Source organism: Leptonychotes weddellii, chromosome 9, assembly GCF_054177405.1.
Source record: "Leptonychotes weddellii isolate Sample4059 chromosome 9, ASM5417740v2, whole genome shotgun sequence".
Lineage (NCBI taxonomy): Eukaryota > Metazoa > Chordata > Mammalia > Carnivora > Phocidae > Leptonychotes > Leptonychotes weddellii.
Genome location: NC_138377.1, coordinates 112,010,084 through 112,025,725, shown reverse-complemented (window position 1 = coordinate 112,025,725; position 15,642 = coordinate 112,010,084). Strand labels below are relative to the sequence as shown.

The 15,642-nt window shown below is 45.9% G+C and overlaps 1 protein-coding gene across 4 annotated transcripts in view; it reads right to left on the bottom strand.

Moving 5' to 3' along the window:
* Positions 1-15,642, bottom strand: part of IGF1R (insulin like growth factor 1 receptor) — a 257,133-nt gene that overhangs the window by 174,330 nt on the left and 67,161 nt on the right. For 3 of the 4 annotated variants that reach the window (XM_081831580.1, XM_081831584.1, XM_081831582.1), the window contains exon 3: positions 1,713-1,829. The exons of the other annotated variant lie outside the window; for it this stretch is intronic. In XM_081831580.1, coding sequence (XP_081687706.1) covers positions 1,713-1,829 — 117 coding nt within the window. The remainder of the gene's footprint in view (positions 1-1,712; positions 1,830-15,642) is intronic. 4 annotated transcript variants of the gene reach the window in all.

Below are 15,642 nucleotides of genomic sequence, written 5' to 3'. Positions count from 1 at the left end.
AGTTTATAGGAACTGAATGTACACGCTTTTACGCCTAAGGATTGCAACATGCACAGCCAGCATCTGAGGGTCCCACGAGGCGGGCTAATGTTACCTGCTGCTCAGGGAAACTATTCTATCACCACTGCGGCATGTTTGTAAAGGACTTTCAGGGTATGTAATATCAGCCCCCATTGTGGTCTTGCCTGTTAGCAGATCAAGTGTACTAAATTATCTAGGCATAAGACTTGCAAGAAAGGGAAAGGAAGAGATGATTAGAGGTAAACTAGACAAATCCCTAGGCTTTGCTTCCCCAGATACGTCTCAGAGCATTGTTCAGGGTCCCTATAATGGTGATTTGGGAAACAGAAGTAACTTGCAAGGAGCCCTGTGTTTCGTCCAGATTTTATTAAGATATCACGGCGTGGGGTGGAGGGAGGTGTCCATCACTTCTCATCTTCATCAGGTACTTATGTTACAAATGGCTTGTACTGAGAATAAGGTTAAAGATTTTGGAGGCTTCTTCTCCCAAATGATAATGCTGGGGAAAGGCCGCAGCAGTGGAGGCCTGGCTCCTCTAAGGGCTGAGCGGCCTTGGGTGAGTTTCCTTACTCAAGATCCCCTGGCCTCCTCTAGACCACATGGCGGTTAAACAACCCTTCTCTGAGGAAGAATCCGAGCCTCTCAAAACAGACTCCTTCCCTAGGGACTCAGAGGTGCCCTTGGACCCAGTCCTCTATGGAGGGGAGGTTCACAATGAAGCTCTCCTCCATGGAATATGCCAGGTGCTCGATGACACACAGGTATCCTTCTGTGTAGCAGCTACTCCTTATATAAAATGTTTAAAAGACAAAGATTTATCCAAAAAAAATGGGCCCTGGCAGCTCTCTTCTTCCCACCCCCCACAACCCCTCCAAAGCACTGGGAGGACTCCCAAAATAGGTATCCAGTGCTGTTTCCAGCCAGGTCAGTGTTTCCAGAAACCTCCTAGACGAACTCCACTTGCTCAGGCCACAAGCACCTCAAGTTCAACATGTTGAAACTATAAACATTCTCTCTCCTTTCCCCACCAAATTTCTGTCCTGTTTATTCCTATTCTAGTTAATGGCATCGATGATCAGTCAGCATCTCAGATTGGTCCTCAGTGATCCTTAAACTCTTTGCTTTTCTTCTACCTTCCCCATCGCCTTCTTCCTTCACTGTGCCCTGCTAAGTCTATCTCCAAAAGGTCTCTGACACCCTCTTCTACACTCACTCTCCACCTACCGGCTCCGCCAGCTTCTCTCCCCAAATGACTGTCAGAGAATCTTAGGGAGCACAGATCTACTTATAGCTATCCACTGGTTCACAGTCACTGCCTGTAAAGTCAGGTTCAATCTCCATAGGCAGGCAGACCGACCAGACCCACACAACCTGGTTTTTGCCAGCCTCTCTCCCTTACTCTTAGAGGCAATCTGCTTATCCGGATTTATTCTGATACTGCCTTTATTCACCCCAGTCCCCAAGCTCTGCTACCTGGTGAACTCCTCTGCCTCTGTTGAGGCCCTGCTCCACTGTCAGCCTTTCCCTGACGCCCTCCACACCAACGTGCCCCCTTCCAGACACCCATGAGACTTTCAGCACAGCCCTAATAAAATCCACTCCACACTACTGTGCAGCTTATTCACCTGTCAAACTCCCCCAAACCCAACCCAGGCGAGGCTCCTCCGGGACAGCAGCTGCGGCTCACTTGCCTTCAGATCTCCAGAGCTGAGCGTGGTGCCTGGCAGAGGGCGGCAATCTGCAAATGTCTGCTGAACCTGACGGACTGGGCACAGAACTGAGAGAGAGATCCGGGATGAGCACCGTGCCTGCGAAATAAACATGGTGGGTCTAACACTACCCAGTTGGCCAAGGTCAGCTGGACCTCCCCCAATGCCAGTAACCCCAGTCAACAAGTGGAACCAAACACAACTGTGCAGAAACATGCTGTCACTGTCACTGCTAACCACATTTTCCAACAGTCTGCTCCAAGTCGATTGACCAACTGGTCAATCGCTGTTTGAGTCTCCAACCTGTATCCCTCCAACGAGAGAAGGAACTAATATAGAGTCTTTTAATGATTACCCTGGTGTTCAGAAGATAAAGGGGCAGCACAAAGCTGAACTGTCCCCAGTACATGACAAGAAACAGGACACGATTTGTGCCAACTCCCAGTCCCCCCTTCCCAGAAGAGCCCCCCCCACCCCCCTGGGAATGAGAGGCACGAAATTCCAGCCAAGGAACCCAGGGCCACTGGATGCAGCTTTAAACAAACAGATCTATGGAAACAGTTATCAGTGAGGACTAATCTTTCATCATGACCCAGCTTTTGAAAAATTCATTGGGAGGAACAAACAATAGGCAAAATAACTGAAGTCAAATGAGGGGAGAAAAAAATCGAACCTTTTTAAATGCCATTCATTCTCAAGGGTTAATGATTACGCAGATACATGACTTGTGTAGAGAATAAAGAGGCAGAGAGCAACTAACCTCTAATAAGTATTCAGGCCTCAACTAAAATATTCCTTCCTTGGTATAAACTATAACGTTGAGAAAAGGATTCACACATCCCATGACATCTATTTTTATAGCACACAGCCCAGAGTTAGCCATATCACTTGTAATGACTTGAGATTCCACAAGAATTATCACTATGGTAACATTTCAAAATGGCTGTCAAAGTTACCAGGCACCGGTCCACAACAGTTTGGATCTAGTAGGGCTTTTAGAACAGACCGAGTTATTTTCAAAATTCATCTAATGATTCCGCATGCCCAACAAAGCTTGGCTAGAACTTGGCTAATGGGGTTATTTACAAGTGTGACTTAATAGAAAGAATGCCCTGTACATAATAAGCACTCATATATTATCTGCTGTCACTCTGCCCAATGCCTTTTGTACAAAATAATTCACCGGCGATTACACTGATGTGATCAAACTCTTTAAATTTTTTTGTATGTATTAAAGTATGAGGAAGAACAGGGAAGTAGAAAATTTGCCATTATTTTTGTTACTTTAATCACTGACCTTAAATTATTTTACAAAATAGGAACTGATATAAATTATACAAGATAAAATAGATCTCAAATATTTAAAAGTGCTTGTGGGTGGAAAACAAAATACATCCTACAGTTAGGAACATATACTTAAATTCTTAAAATCCTCCCATTCTCAAGGGTTAGTCTTAAAAGAAACAAGTAATGCCCTTCGCTTCTCATGTTCATAAGAAAACAGAAGGCTGACCTCAAAGGCCCAATTCCACCTGAACTGGTGCAAGCTTCTCAACTCAGAGAGAACAAACTCCAAGTCAGAACCAGAAAAGACCTTAATAATGTGCTTTTAAAAACTACCAGTTGCCCTCCCTCAGTTCTCAAAATGTTTTAATGCATCTCTTAGCATTCAAATAGAAGTTTGAGGGTATGAGAAAGGAAGTGTAGGAAGGAGAGAGCACTGTGTCATAGGTCATATAAAAAGGTTTCTAGAAACATTAATTTTAGTCATATACTTATTTTGTCCTGGGGTCATGATGTAAATCTACGTCTTACTGTGGGTCTGGTCAAAGCATTTGGAAACCACTGATATGGTGGTATGCCTTTGTTTCCAAGAGAGGTGAGGTAACCTGCCCCAGGTTAATGCTTAGGAAGCAGTGGTACACTCAGATATTAGAATTGGAGTCCTCATTTTTAAACATTCTTTCCCTTATGTTACTGTGCCTCTTTTCATCAATAAAATGTTCAACACAAGCATCCAGTAGGATGAATTTACAAATAACCATATTTGAGAAATTAAGGAGCCACTGACACAAATTCTGCTTTTAACTGGGCTGTTCAGACCAGATGCCCTTTAAATGGGCCCTGTGATCCCATAAACTTTTAATTACAAAATCATGGACCTGCAGAAACAGGGTGTTACAAGTGAGAACTGTTCTTTCCAAGGGTTACGCAGGGAAAACCTTATCCAAGTTTGCCAAAAGCACACACGACACTTCCAAGGCCGTCTACCAAGGACGGACAAACACACACACACACACACACACACACACACACACACACACACACACACACACATTGTCCCAAGGGCATTCTAGATCAAGGTCCCTGCCAGGGCCTACTGTTTCGGCTCTCACAGAGATGGTGAATCCCAGGCTTCAATCCCTGAGAAAGCCCAATTCTCACTGGTCAAGGCAAGGAGGCCCCCAGCTAATGTCTCCAGGGAGCTGGGAGAGTTCACCAAGACCTCACACAGAGCCTGCTTTCACAGAAGGACAATCAGATGTAGAAAAGTCTGCCTTATAAAAACACATTAAAGTAGAGGGTTTTTTTTTTAATGCAAAGGAGTGTAATGAAGAATATAGGGAATGGACCCTACCCTATTGTCTGAATAATATCTGTTGATCTTTGAAAAGAATAAAAGCCATACAAGCACATGGTTAGAAAATCCAAACAGTGCAAAAAATGTACAAGATGAGTAGTGAGGGTCACCCAGAATCTCCAGTCACTTTCCATGGAAAATACGTATTTCTCACTTTCTGGGATCCCTTCTGGAAAACTTTTTAATGATTGTACCAGCATTTACCAGAATATATTTACCACCAAAAATGCGCTTTTTAAAGTCAGACCTGAAGGATCACGATACACACGATGGTCTGCATGTTTTTTCACTTAATTTATATGAGCATATGTAGATCTAATTTTTTTCTTCAGGAGGAACTGCTCTATGAGTCGGTATAGATTTCGTGTCTTCAAGGATGATGGGAGTTCAGGGTCTTCCTACAGCGCCACCTTGGACCAGAACTCTTCTGAAGATCTACCTTTTTTCACAACAGCTGTTCTGTAAGTGAGAATTCTACTCTTTAGAAATGTATGAATCAGAAGCCAATTCTATGTGCGATATTCTTTGTGCCTACTCTGCAATCCTAAAAGGACTGTTTAATAATTACACCCTTGGGAACAAAAACACTACAATGCATTGGTTAGTCTTTCACCTGAAGAGCTGTCCTATGTCAGGCCTGGTGTTGAGTTCTTTCCTTTACTCCTCAGGACAACCTTGGAAGAGAGCTAGGATCCTGTCTTACAGAAGAAGTGCCTTAGAAAGATAAGCTCTTGAGCAAGGTATCAGAGCCAGGAAGTAACAGAGTCAAGACTTTAAGCCAGATCTGTCTGATTCTAAGATCTCCTACTAGAAGGGACTTTCTTTCTTTTTTTTTTTTTTTTTTAAAGATTTTATTTATTTGACAGAGATAGACACAGCAAGAGAGGGAACACAAGCAGGGGGAGTGGGAGAGGGAGAAGCGGGCTTCCCGCGGAGCAGGGAGCCCGATGCAGGGCTCGATCCCAGGACCCTGGGATCATGACCTGAGCCAAAGGCAGACGCTTAATGACTGAGCCACCCAGGCGCCCCTAGAAGGGACTTTCTTGACATAGGGTAAAGGTGCTGGCTTCCCTACCAGAGAAAAGGAAGCCACCTAAAAAGCTGTACAAAGAAAGGGCCATTACCTACTCTCTGGGTTCTCACCCAGCAGCTGGCTTTGGGAGAGAGGGCAGAATGGGCTCAGCCAAGTTAGCATCGGGAAGAGCTACAGGCCACCTCTCACCCTTGTTCTGTTGTCCCCTGAACAGGGGTGTGGAGTGAAGGAGAAGATGAGCTGCTCAGGCCTCTCCAGGAGAAGGAAGACTGCCCAGGCTGAAGCCAGCTGACCTTAACATTCGCTCCCGACCCCCACCAAGTCCAGCCAGGCTTTCCCAGAGACACAAAAAGGACTGGTAATAAACAGAGGCAACAACAGGCAGGCTTTCTTCCCGGAAACATCACTTTTCACTAAAATGCCTATCTTGCATAACTGTGGGTATGTTTACAGATCCGGGAATGTGCAAAACAAAATTACTTAAAAAGTATTTAAAAAGTGAGTAACAAAAAAAAAATCCATCTTCAGTGAGTCCAGGGGCTACCTCCTGTTCCTTTTTTCTATGATGGGAAAAGAAGAGGGGGCTTTATTTTGCCTCAGCAGGGCCTCCAGGAGACCTTTTCCGGCCCAGCCGGCATTCCTTTGGGGTGACAGAGTGCCCGGCTGCGGTTTCCCCAGGTTTCCCCATCCTCCTGCAGCCCCGCAAGCGTGGTGACTAAGCCCACAGGAATCTGGCCCGTGCCCGACCCACCCAGAGGACAGTGAGGACAGGCAGCCGGGAGGAAGCCCCGTGGCTGCCCAGGGCCCCTTCCCCAGAAAGAAAACCCCAAGTCTGCCCTTAAAGCCCAGGTGCAGCTCAAGAGGGCTTGGAGGGTCACTTCTGCTGCAAAAGGAAAAGAGGCCACCTGAGCACAGATGACAGCCCTCTGCCCTTCACAGGCCTTGCAAAGCCCCTGGGCCTGCCTTAGCGAAGGGATCACAAAAGCCAAGTTGCAAGGTACACCTTTCTCTCTGAGAAAAACTCCAAGTAAAGGCTGGTTGTTTGCCTGAGGGAGGCAGAATTAAACTCCGGACAGGACAGACAACCACAAATTCAGTTTGCCCAATAAATAAAAGAAAACAAGAAAAAAATAAATAAATAAATGTTAAGGTCGTGTGGCCTTAAGGCTTGAACTGATTTTTCAAGAGCTTCATTCATGGTCAAATCAGCATTCTCAGATCTGATTTTGATAAATCATTTCCTGACACTTTATATTTTACTCCCTATATGACTGTTATTTTGTATATATATAAAAAGAATAAAAAGTTTCCTGTAAACCACATCCCTTTCTTCCTTTACCACAAACTGCTATTCATCAGAGCTAAAGCACACCAACCGCCCCCCGCCCCCGGCCATTTAAAGATATCTTTATAAGATTAAAGAAGGGTTTTAAAAAGAAAAAAAAAAAATCTCCCGGTTAAAAATTAGTTTTAAAAAAAGGTGCTTGATCACTGATCAGCATCAAAGTTTTGCTCCCCACGTGAATATAATCCATCAACGTAAAAATGAATCCTGCCTAAAAGAGAGGGGATCCTGAAGACGGAGACAAAAGCAAGGCATTACAATTCAGAAACAAGTTGTTTCATAATTAAGCATCTGTAATTTGACAATAATTATGTCACTCCTCCATTTTCATCTTTCCTTTATCTGAAGAGTTGTAAATTTTCTGATCATGTAAAGAAGGGGGGCGGTCAGGGGAGGAAGAGGGGAGAAGCGGGGGGAGCCACGCTACAGAATCCTAGTCACTAGGTGGATATGCGCTAAAGCCCCCAGCTAGACAGAGCGGGCTATCAAGAATTCATCACACGTGGTGCCTGGCCTTGTCCAGGGCAAGGCAGGCCATCCAGTCATTGCTGGGTGAGTGACCATGGGATGGGTTCAGGAATGGGAGGGGGGCCTCCATGCGAAATGGTGGCCAGGTGGGGGTGGGGGGGGCAATGGGGAGAGTAAGGAAGGGGCTGTGGAATCAAAGAAAAGCAGGTCTGGATTCGGGTCGGCTGCTTAGCTTTGCATGACACCTTAACACATGTTATGTCAGGTCTCCTGGTGGCCTCAGTTTCTTGATCCACAAAACGGAATGGCAGTATGTACCTTACAGAATGACACAGATTAAATGAGAATACTCACAAGGTGCCTGGGACATGCTAATTGCTCAGTAAATGCCAGTCATGACGGTAAACACAGTCCTTACTAAGACATTAATTGTTAATTGCCACAGGGATCCGGAGGGCAACCAGGGTCCCTTCTCCCACGTAGAGATCTTGTGCAGAAGAACCCACCTCGTACCTGATTCCTCTCCACCCCAGATGCCACACCCCGATGTCCAAAAGGGGCCTGGCATGCGTGGGTTAGATTGGCAGGCACCTCAGAGGTCTAGCTCATTGCAGGATGTACCCAAGCACCGTACGGGTTCTAATCTGCAAAACCTCCAGATGCAGGGGAATTTCTAAAAGGTTCTGAAGAGCTTTAACACCGATTAGCAAAAATGCCCTTTTGTCAACATGGTTTCTATGGCCTGGGATTTCTATTTGGAAAACACTGAGTCACGTAAAGACACCGGACAAGAGACAAAGATTCTGACCTAATAAGATGCTGTAGCTCTGCCTCTACCATCAGATGAACAGCTTTGTCTTGGCATGATTCACAGTGTTATCAGTGTGACTTACTGCTCTCACCCCCCTCCCTCCAAGAGCCCTGGAGGGTAGAAAAGGGAGCAGAACAAGAGGGGATGATGGCAGGGCAAGGAGAAAGTGTGCCTAGGTGGAGACATGCATGGAAGATGTCCCAGGTTCTAAACTGGCTTGACCCTCAGAGTCCTGGGTGTGGCGCTGGCTAAATCTTCCCGACCTTTTCCAAGTTAGCCTCCCTCTAACTCACTGTGACTTTTCTGGGGGGTTAAGCAGAGTGTGTGAAATTATTTCCTAGAAAGTGCTCATAGAATGAAAAATTCTAATTGAACTTATATATATTCCAGGGTCTAAGCCTTTTCTTATATGTTAATGGCAGCACACCCTTGAATAACCAAATCCGTAGATACGGTGCGGCTCTGAAGGACTCTGCTGTGAGTGACACGGCGTGAAACCAGGTCACTCAGCCTCCTGCAGCTTTCTTTGTCCACTGCAGGAAAAATCCTCTTCTCACTTGCTAAGCTGGAGCCTGTTCCACGAGGGGCAAAGCACTCCAGAGTCATCCCGTCCTGTCTGCTCTCGCCCAGGCCCCCTCTGACCTAGAAGACCCACCCTCAGTCAAGGATACCTTTCGATACACAAGACAATGGCAAGGCTGTGTCGATGACAGCGGTCTCAGCTTCACTGGAATACAAATACAGAGAATATTAACTGGAATATGTGGGCCCAGGAGAAGTTCACCATGATAGCTATGACTTTAGTAAAAATAGCAGGTGCATGAAAGGACTTGCTGGAGATCCTGGAAGAAGGGATTCCTGAACTAAGTCAGGGAGCCAACTAAATGATCTTCCTTTCAGCTCCGAGATCCACGGACACAGAGCATTTCCTTGAACTGGCTTCTTCATCCCCCATGAGTAGTCCCTGGAAGCCATACATGGAAGCCATGCCGAGTGCACAATCGTCCCTCGCTGACCCACCTGGAGAGAGAGACGACCTCTCTGCTCCAGGAAACAAATTTCTGGGGCCCACACGGAAAATGGCCTCAACAAGGGAATCCAAAAAGTTGAGTCTCCTTAAAAAATCAGTCTTATAAGCTCATAGGTTTTGGTTCACAGGTGATGCTAATGGAATCATTTGGTTGGGGAAGCGGGGAGATGATACATGACATGAAAAGTTAATGGTTACCTGCTGTGGTTTGCTTTAGTCTATTAGTTCAAACATTAGCTCGTGTGCGACAGCCATAAATAACAAAATCCTAGAAGAAATGGAAATTTGGGGTCGTCTGGGTGGCTCAGTCGTTAAGCGTCTGCCTTCGGCTCGGGTCATGATCCCGGGGTCCTGGGATCGAGCCCCGCATCGGGCTCCCTGCTCAGCGGGAGGCCTGCTTCTCCCTCTCCCATTCCCCCTGCTTGTGTTCCCTCTCTCGCTGTGTCTCTCTCTGTCAAATAAATAAAATATTAAAAAAAAAAAAAAAGAAAGAAACGGAAATTTGTTTCTTGCCATTTTCTTGAAATATTAATCACTGATACAATTAACTGTGGATTGGCCTCAAGTGCTCCAAAGCTCTTTCAACCTGCTTATTAAATTTGCCCTCACTAGCATAATAAAAATTCTAGGAAACCTTGGGCTTCCTAGCATACTACACAGGATGAGAGAATCACAGCCACTGAGTTCCAATCTCCTGGTCCACTTAATAAACAAAAAAATGTTAACAACATACATTTTAAAAAATCTAAGTGGCCTCATAAGATAGACATTGCGAGTCTTCCCACTACACGTGATGAAGGCTTCTGACAAGAGCTTAATGAGCTGTTAACCGCGCATCTTCTGGGCCTGGTGAGTTTAGCTTCTCCCCCTACTACTACAGAGGTTGTGCAAAGAGCAGTAAGCATCACGATCCGTGCTAAACGGAGCTGCCATACTCAAACATCTTCACCTTTACAGTCTGTAATCCAAGCCACTCTATTAGCAGGCAGAAGAATTCTGGCTAGCTTCAAAACCCCCTCATCTTTCCATTACTTTAAATGACAACACTTCCCCACTACTGTCTTCGCATTAAGTACCAGGAGCTGAAAGATGCAATCAATTTAATATTTCTTTCTGCCCATTTACATTACTTATTTGTTTCAGCAGTTCCTCTTTGCCACAAATCCTTCCTTTGCCCATTCATGTCGGCATACTTAACATAGATTTAATATTTCTTCAGGCCAAAGATCATATGCTGAGTTCTTCTTTGACTGGAGGACAGAAGAGACAAGGAGAGAGGAAGGATGTCTGGAATCCCTTCATTCTCATGGACAGCTCCAGAGAACAATTCTCAATAAATTATCAAAAGCTTAGATCAGTACCCCCACGTTTCAGATCCAAAGTGGGGGGAAGAACGGGAGAAGCAACCAAAATGTACCGAGCCCATCCTGGTTTCAGACACTGTCAGTCCCTTTCCTGACTTTATTATCATAAAACTTGCTTGGTGGCCCTGTGGTGGAGCAGGGGGTCTAAACTAGACATGGACCCCAAGACCACATTTCATAAAAATCATGACATGAGTAACGAACCAAAAGGCCACCATGCAGAAACCAACTCAAGTCCTTTGACAGCAAGAATCACATCTTCTACTTCTTACCTCCTATGGCACTTGGTGGACATGTTCCAGATTCGACTTAGAATCCTCCCACCCAGACAGGCAGGAAGAAACCCAGGAGTGCTGACTTCCAGCTCCTATCCTGACCCCTGCAAAGGCAATTTCTTTGTTCCCCCAAGCCTGAACATCTGGGAAATGCTAAGCCCTCCGAGAGGGAGTCTTTTTTTTTTTTTTTTTTTAAATCGGATTTAAAGTGGAAACCACCAGCTTCCCATCACCACCCCTGCCTCACCCATCAGACACATAAGGGATAGAGCTCCAAAAGTCTTTCCCCCTATAGAACAAAAGCTATGGGCAGTCGTTGGATAGATATGATATCTAAGACAAACAGGCTTTGGGCAGGTGGGAGCGGGGAAGAGGAGAAGCTGCTGGTTGGGACCTGAACTACCACTCAAATTTCTGTTTTTATGAAATAATATGCTCTACATTCCAAACGCCTTGGAAAGTTTTGGAGTGCAACCCATTTGCAAGTTGAGGGCCGCATATACAATGCCAGGCAAATAGTATTGAGCAAGTGTAGACATCCTTAATGAAAGGTCTCGATTTCACTTGAGGCAAATATTCTTTCCATGCAAAGCCCCAAATAAGGAACTCTCCCCCTTCTCTGCCTCTCCTCCTCTTTTGGCCAAAATTCTGAAGTGCCTCTCATTACACAGCATAAATTGTCTAATCTCTTTCCTGTGGAATGTCATGTGCTTTATCTTATCTCATAACAAAATCACAAGTTTCTTTCATATTGCCTAGCATGGAACTTGCACTAAATAGACTGATCAACAGAAACAATGGAAACTTTGGCCAAGTAACAAAGGTGAAACCTGCACAGACATATCGAGACCTACTTAGGTGTTACTTATAGTTCAAACCTCTTCACCACCATCCCTTGCCACAGGAATGATATGTACGTAATATATTCTCTTTCACTTCATAATGACACTGGATTTCTATTGACAAGAATGGTAAGGAGGGGCAAGAGACCCAAAATAATTCGCAACTCAGCAGAGGTTAGGGACTCATCCAAACCATGTATGTGCACACACACTCTCCCACCTTCACTCCCGCAATTGCTCTTAAACTCAACTGATAGTTGGTTCATTCATTCCAGCTAGAACTACTTCGGCCACCCAAAAAATATTTTATCGATCCCTTTGTAAAACTCCCGGACTAGAGTGATGCAAGATTACTGCCTAAAGTGCAAAACTGAACAGGCGCTCGTTCTCACACCTGCACTACCCTGAGTAGAGAATCCCAGTCTATGCATCCCTCACAACCCAGCCTCCCCATCTTCATGAGAGCCAAACTACTCAGATGCCACCCAGGGTCAAGCCCTTGTGGGAAATGGACTTGGACAGAATATCTTTTCCAGGGGCCTCCCTCTGGCTATGAGGGTACCAAACCGAAATTTATAAACAGGGCTCAAGTCCTAACCCACAAGTGGTTTATCATCTATTTGCAGAAAGACACAAATGGCGAGTAAACAAGGTTTTCTGAAACGTTTGAATACAGAGGGAAATGATCACTGACCAAAGAACACGGCAATGGCTCGATACCAGCACACGAATGACCTGCAGGTACCTGAGCCATCCGTAAGGGAGATGTGGGGAGGTCTCATGGAAGAGCGGACTTGAGTATAGCTTTGAAGAGCAAGAGGACGATGGTTAGGGAGAAACCATGAAGAACATGGCAATGTTTGCTCCAGCTGAAACTCGCCATATACATACACCAAAGCCAGATTGCCTAGAACCAAAATGCAGAGCAAGACATGCCCAACTCTCCAACTACTGAGAAAGTATTTTCATTTCACTTGGATCATTCCAGAAGTGCTTCTGAGTCCAAAGCAACTCAGCAGTATCATGGCAGACATCAGTCACTTGCCATGATAGCAGGAAACTCTTGCTGGGCTATCAGTTTGCTCAGATTCTGGATGAGGGAAAGCTTACTTTAGTTGAAAAGAACGATTTAGATGAATTTAAATTCATTCAGCATAATCGTGTTACATCGGTGTTTCTCAAAGTACTTATGAATAATTCACTTTGGTAACAGCAAAAGCCAGACCAGAATAAGTCACTTCAAAGATACAAGACTTAACATAAATCCTACTGATTTTCCTACCCTCAACGCCTTCTCTAACCACTTTTATTCCTTTCTACCCTATCGCTGAGCTGCTTCGCCAGCCTCCTATCCTACATCTGCTACTAGCTCATCAGAGCCTATGAATCACAGCCACCTCCTGGGACCCCACAGCCTACCATTCACTAGTCCTGTCCCTGAGGGTGGGGCCCATTCAAAGAGCAGGTCAACTGCTTTATGCCTTTGCAAGTCGCGAATGTCTGTTTCCATCTCTCTAGCAGTGGTGACTGACAACCAGGGCCAATGGATCCATCCTAGTGTCCCAACACCCTACTCTGCAACAATGGATCTCAGAGCTGGAAGGAAACTCAGGGCTCACTTGGTTCAACAGATGAGGAGACCAAGGAGCAGGGAGACTAAGTGGCTGGCTTCGGGCCACTGGGCTAAGGTGTAGTGGAGGAGGTCCGATCCATGCTTTCTCCAATAAATGATGATGCTCATGCATACACAATTTTCATACAAACTCCATTTGACCGGGAGGCTGGGCTGTCCTCTTCTCCTTCTTGCCATTCAATTAGCCAGTCACCTGCCTCTCCAGCCTGCCTCCAGAGAGAAGGCACTGACCAGAGGTTTACATTTACTTTGATAGAGTGGAGGCATCTGAGACTGGAGTTCCAGGAGCGTGAAGAGCTGGTGTAGGAGAGTCCATGCCTCACACTTTTGAAAATGCCTGACGTACCCCAGGCTTGTTTACACACACAGAGTCTGAACTAGCTCATACTGAACGATTCACAAAAACCACTCACCTTTTATTGATTAGCTGAAGTGGGGTCTGAACACCATCCCAATTACCATTTCTCTCTAATGACCACTTAAATGCCTTCTCTGGCAGCTCTTCATCTACACTCTGAGGCTTTCCATGAACGCAGTGCCTGGCAAGATAGAACGGCAGCTATCCAGATGAACGGTGGGACCAAATCAAGTTGAGGGTCTGAAGTCCCCCACCCCTGCAGTGTTAACCTGAAATTCAGTGGATCTTCCTGGGGCATGAGAACGGGCAGAAGTTACAGTGAGGCATGGAGAGCTATCGCGGTGTGGCCATCGGTAAACCTAACGCCAAATCAATCCTGCGCAACAACTTTCTCTTGAAATAGTAGCATGTTAAGTTGGCTTTGCCTGTTTTACCAATTGTCCATCAATAAAACCTGCTTTACTTAAGCACCCCCACACGTTCACCCTCCTAGTCATCATCTCTGGCATCCAGTGACTTTTCCAAGGAGAGTTTTTTTTCCCCAACAAGCAAATATTTTTGAGCTACAGAAGCATTCTTCTGAGAAAATTATACATTCTCGGAATTCCATTCATAAACAACTACCATGTCAAGATCCTTCAAGCCATGACTGCCTGTGAGCCTAAAAAGAGGGCCAGAGATGAGGTGGCAGGTGGGGAAGCAGGGGGCAGGAAACCCAATGATCTCAGAAGATGACACCATGCCACCTGGACCATACCACCTAGCTGGTACCACCTAAACCGTGCATGAAATTATAAAGAGGAAGTAAAGGGTATGCGATGTTGCATCCGGGCTTCTCTGTCTTTCCTTGTAGGTGGGAGAGAGGACAAGGAACATTTTCCACGACCTTGCTTAAGACCCGTTCCAAAGCTTCTTTGACGCAGTTACTCAAAACCCTTTAATGGAAGGACCTGTGTATTATAAAATAATCCAATCATTTCAAGTTCACTGAGGAAGAGAACAAAAAAATACATCCCTACGTCCTGAGGGATAGTCTAAGAACCTACTAATATCATCTACTTGGCAAAGCCTAAGGGGCCATTCAGAGGTTAAGAAATCAGAACAGAAACATCATACTAGGTTGCAACTCCAGGAACAAAGCTCATCTCTTCTGGACCTAGGGATCTGCCTAGTTTCCATCTGTCTCCATATTACCACTAATACCTTCTGTGGGGGCAGGGGGGCGGGTCCTAACTCGAACACTATGGCTCCCCAGGAAGTGTTTCTAATAATACCAGGCTTCATCTTGCCTTTTTTTTGTATCGTAGGCTATTTGCTCCCCGATCTTCCTTTATTGTTTTCCCATTCCTTTTTGCTACTAAGCCCAACTCCCTGGTCTCGGCAGCTGCTAAAAACCATCCAAGCACTTTGCATCTATCTGGAAATCCAGAATGGTAGCCTCGGTTCATAGCTCTGCTGCCAAGGGCAGATGCATGCACATCACAGCTGGGCCATCCTCCCCAGAGGCCCCTGGGCACAGCGGGCTCGGGCCCAGGGGCTGCAGAGTTGGTCTTGCACGCAGGATGCTGGGGCCTGCCCACACGGGCTCTGGCAACTACAACCTCACACGCTCCATCCAAGTCCCCTCTTTAGAACTTGCAAAAACAAAAGTAGAGGCAGCTACACACTGGGTCACTCTGCAGAGGCTTTGCACACAAGGCTACGAGTAGCAGGCCACACAGAGTCCCCAAATACGCCGCCTCTGTTCCCATCCCACGTGGATTCCGTAAAGAATGGCACGAAGAAAGGAGAGAGGGCCGGGTGGTTGTTTGTGACCGAGGCAAAGGAACAAAAAGTGACTTCTGTCCAATAATGAGATGAAACAGAAGCCGGGCTTCCGGGAGAGGGCCTGACATTCCTGCACAGCATTTTCCCACCCACCTGATCCCCTCGAACGGAAGGAAGAGCTAAGGGAGCACAGAGAGAGCCAGTGTTTGTTTCCTGCACTGGGGGCGAGAGCAGGGAAACGGAACAAAACAAAACAGCCAAAACAGGCAGGCACACACACACACACCCCCTCCGCTAGCATGAAGTGGTATGCATGCGCAAGCACACACACACACACCCTCTGCT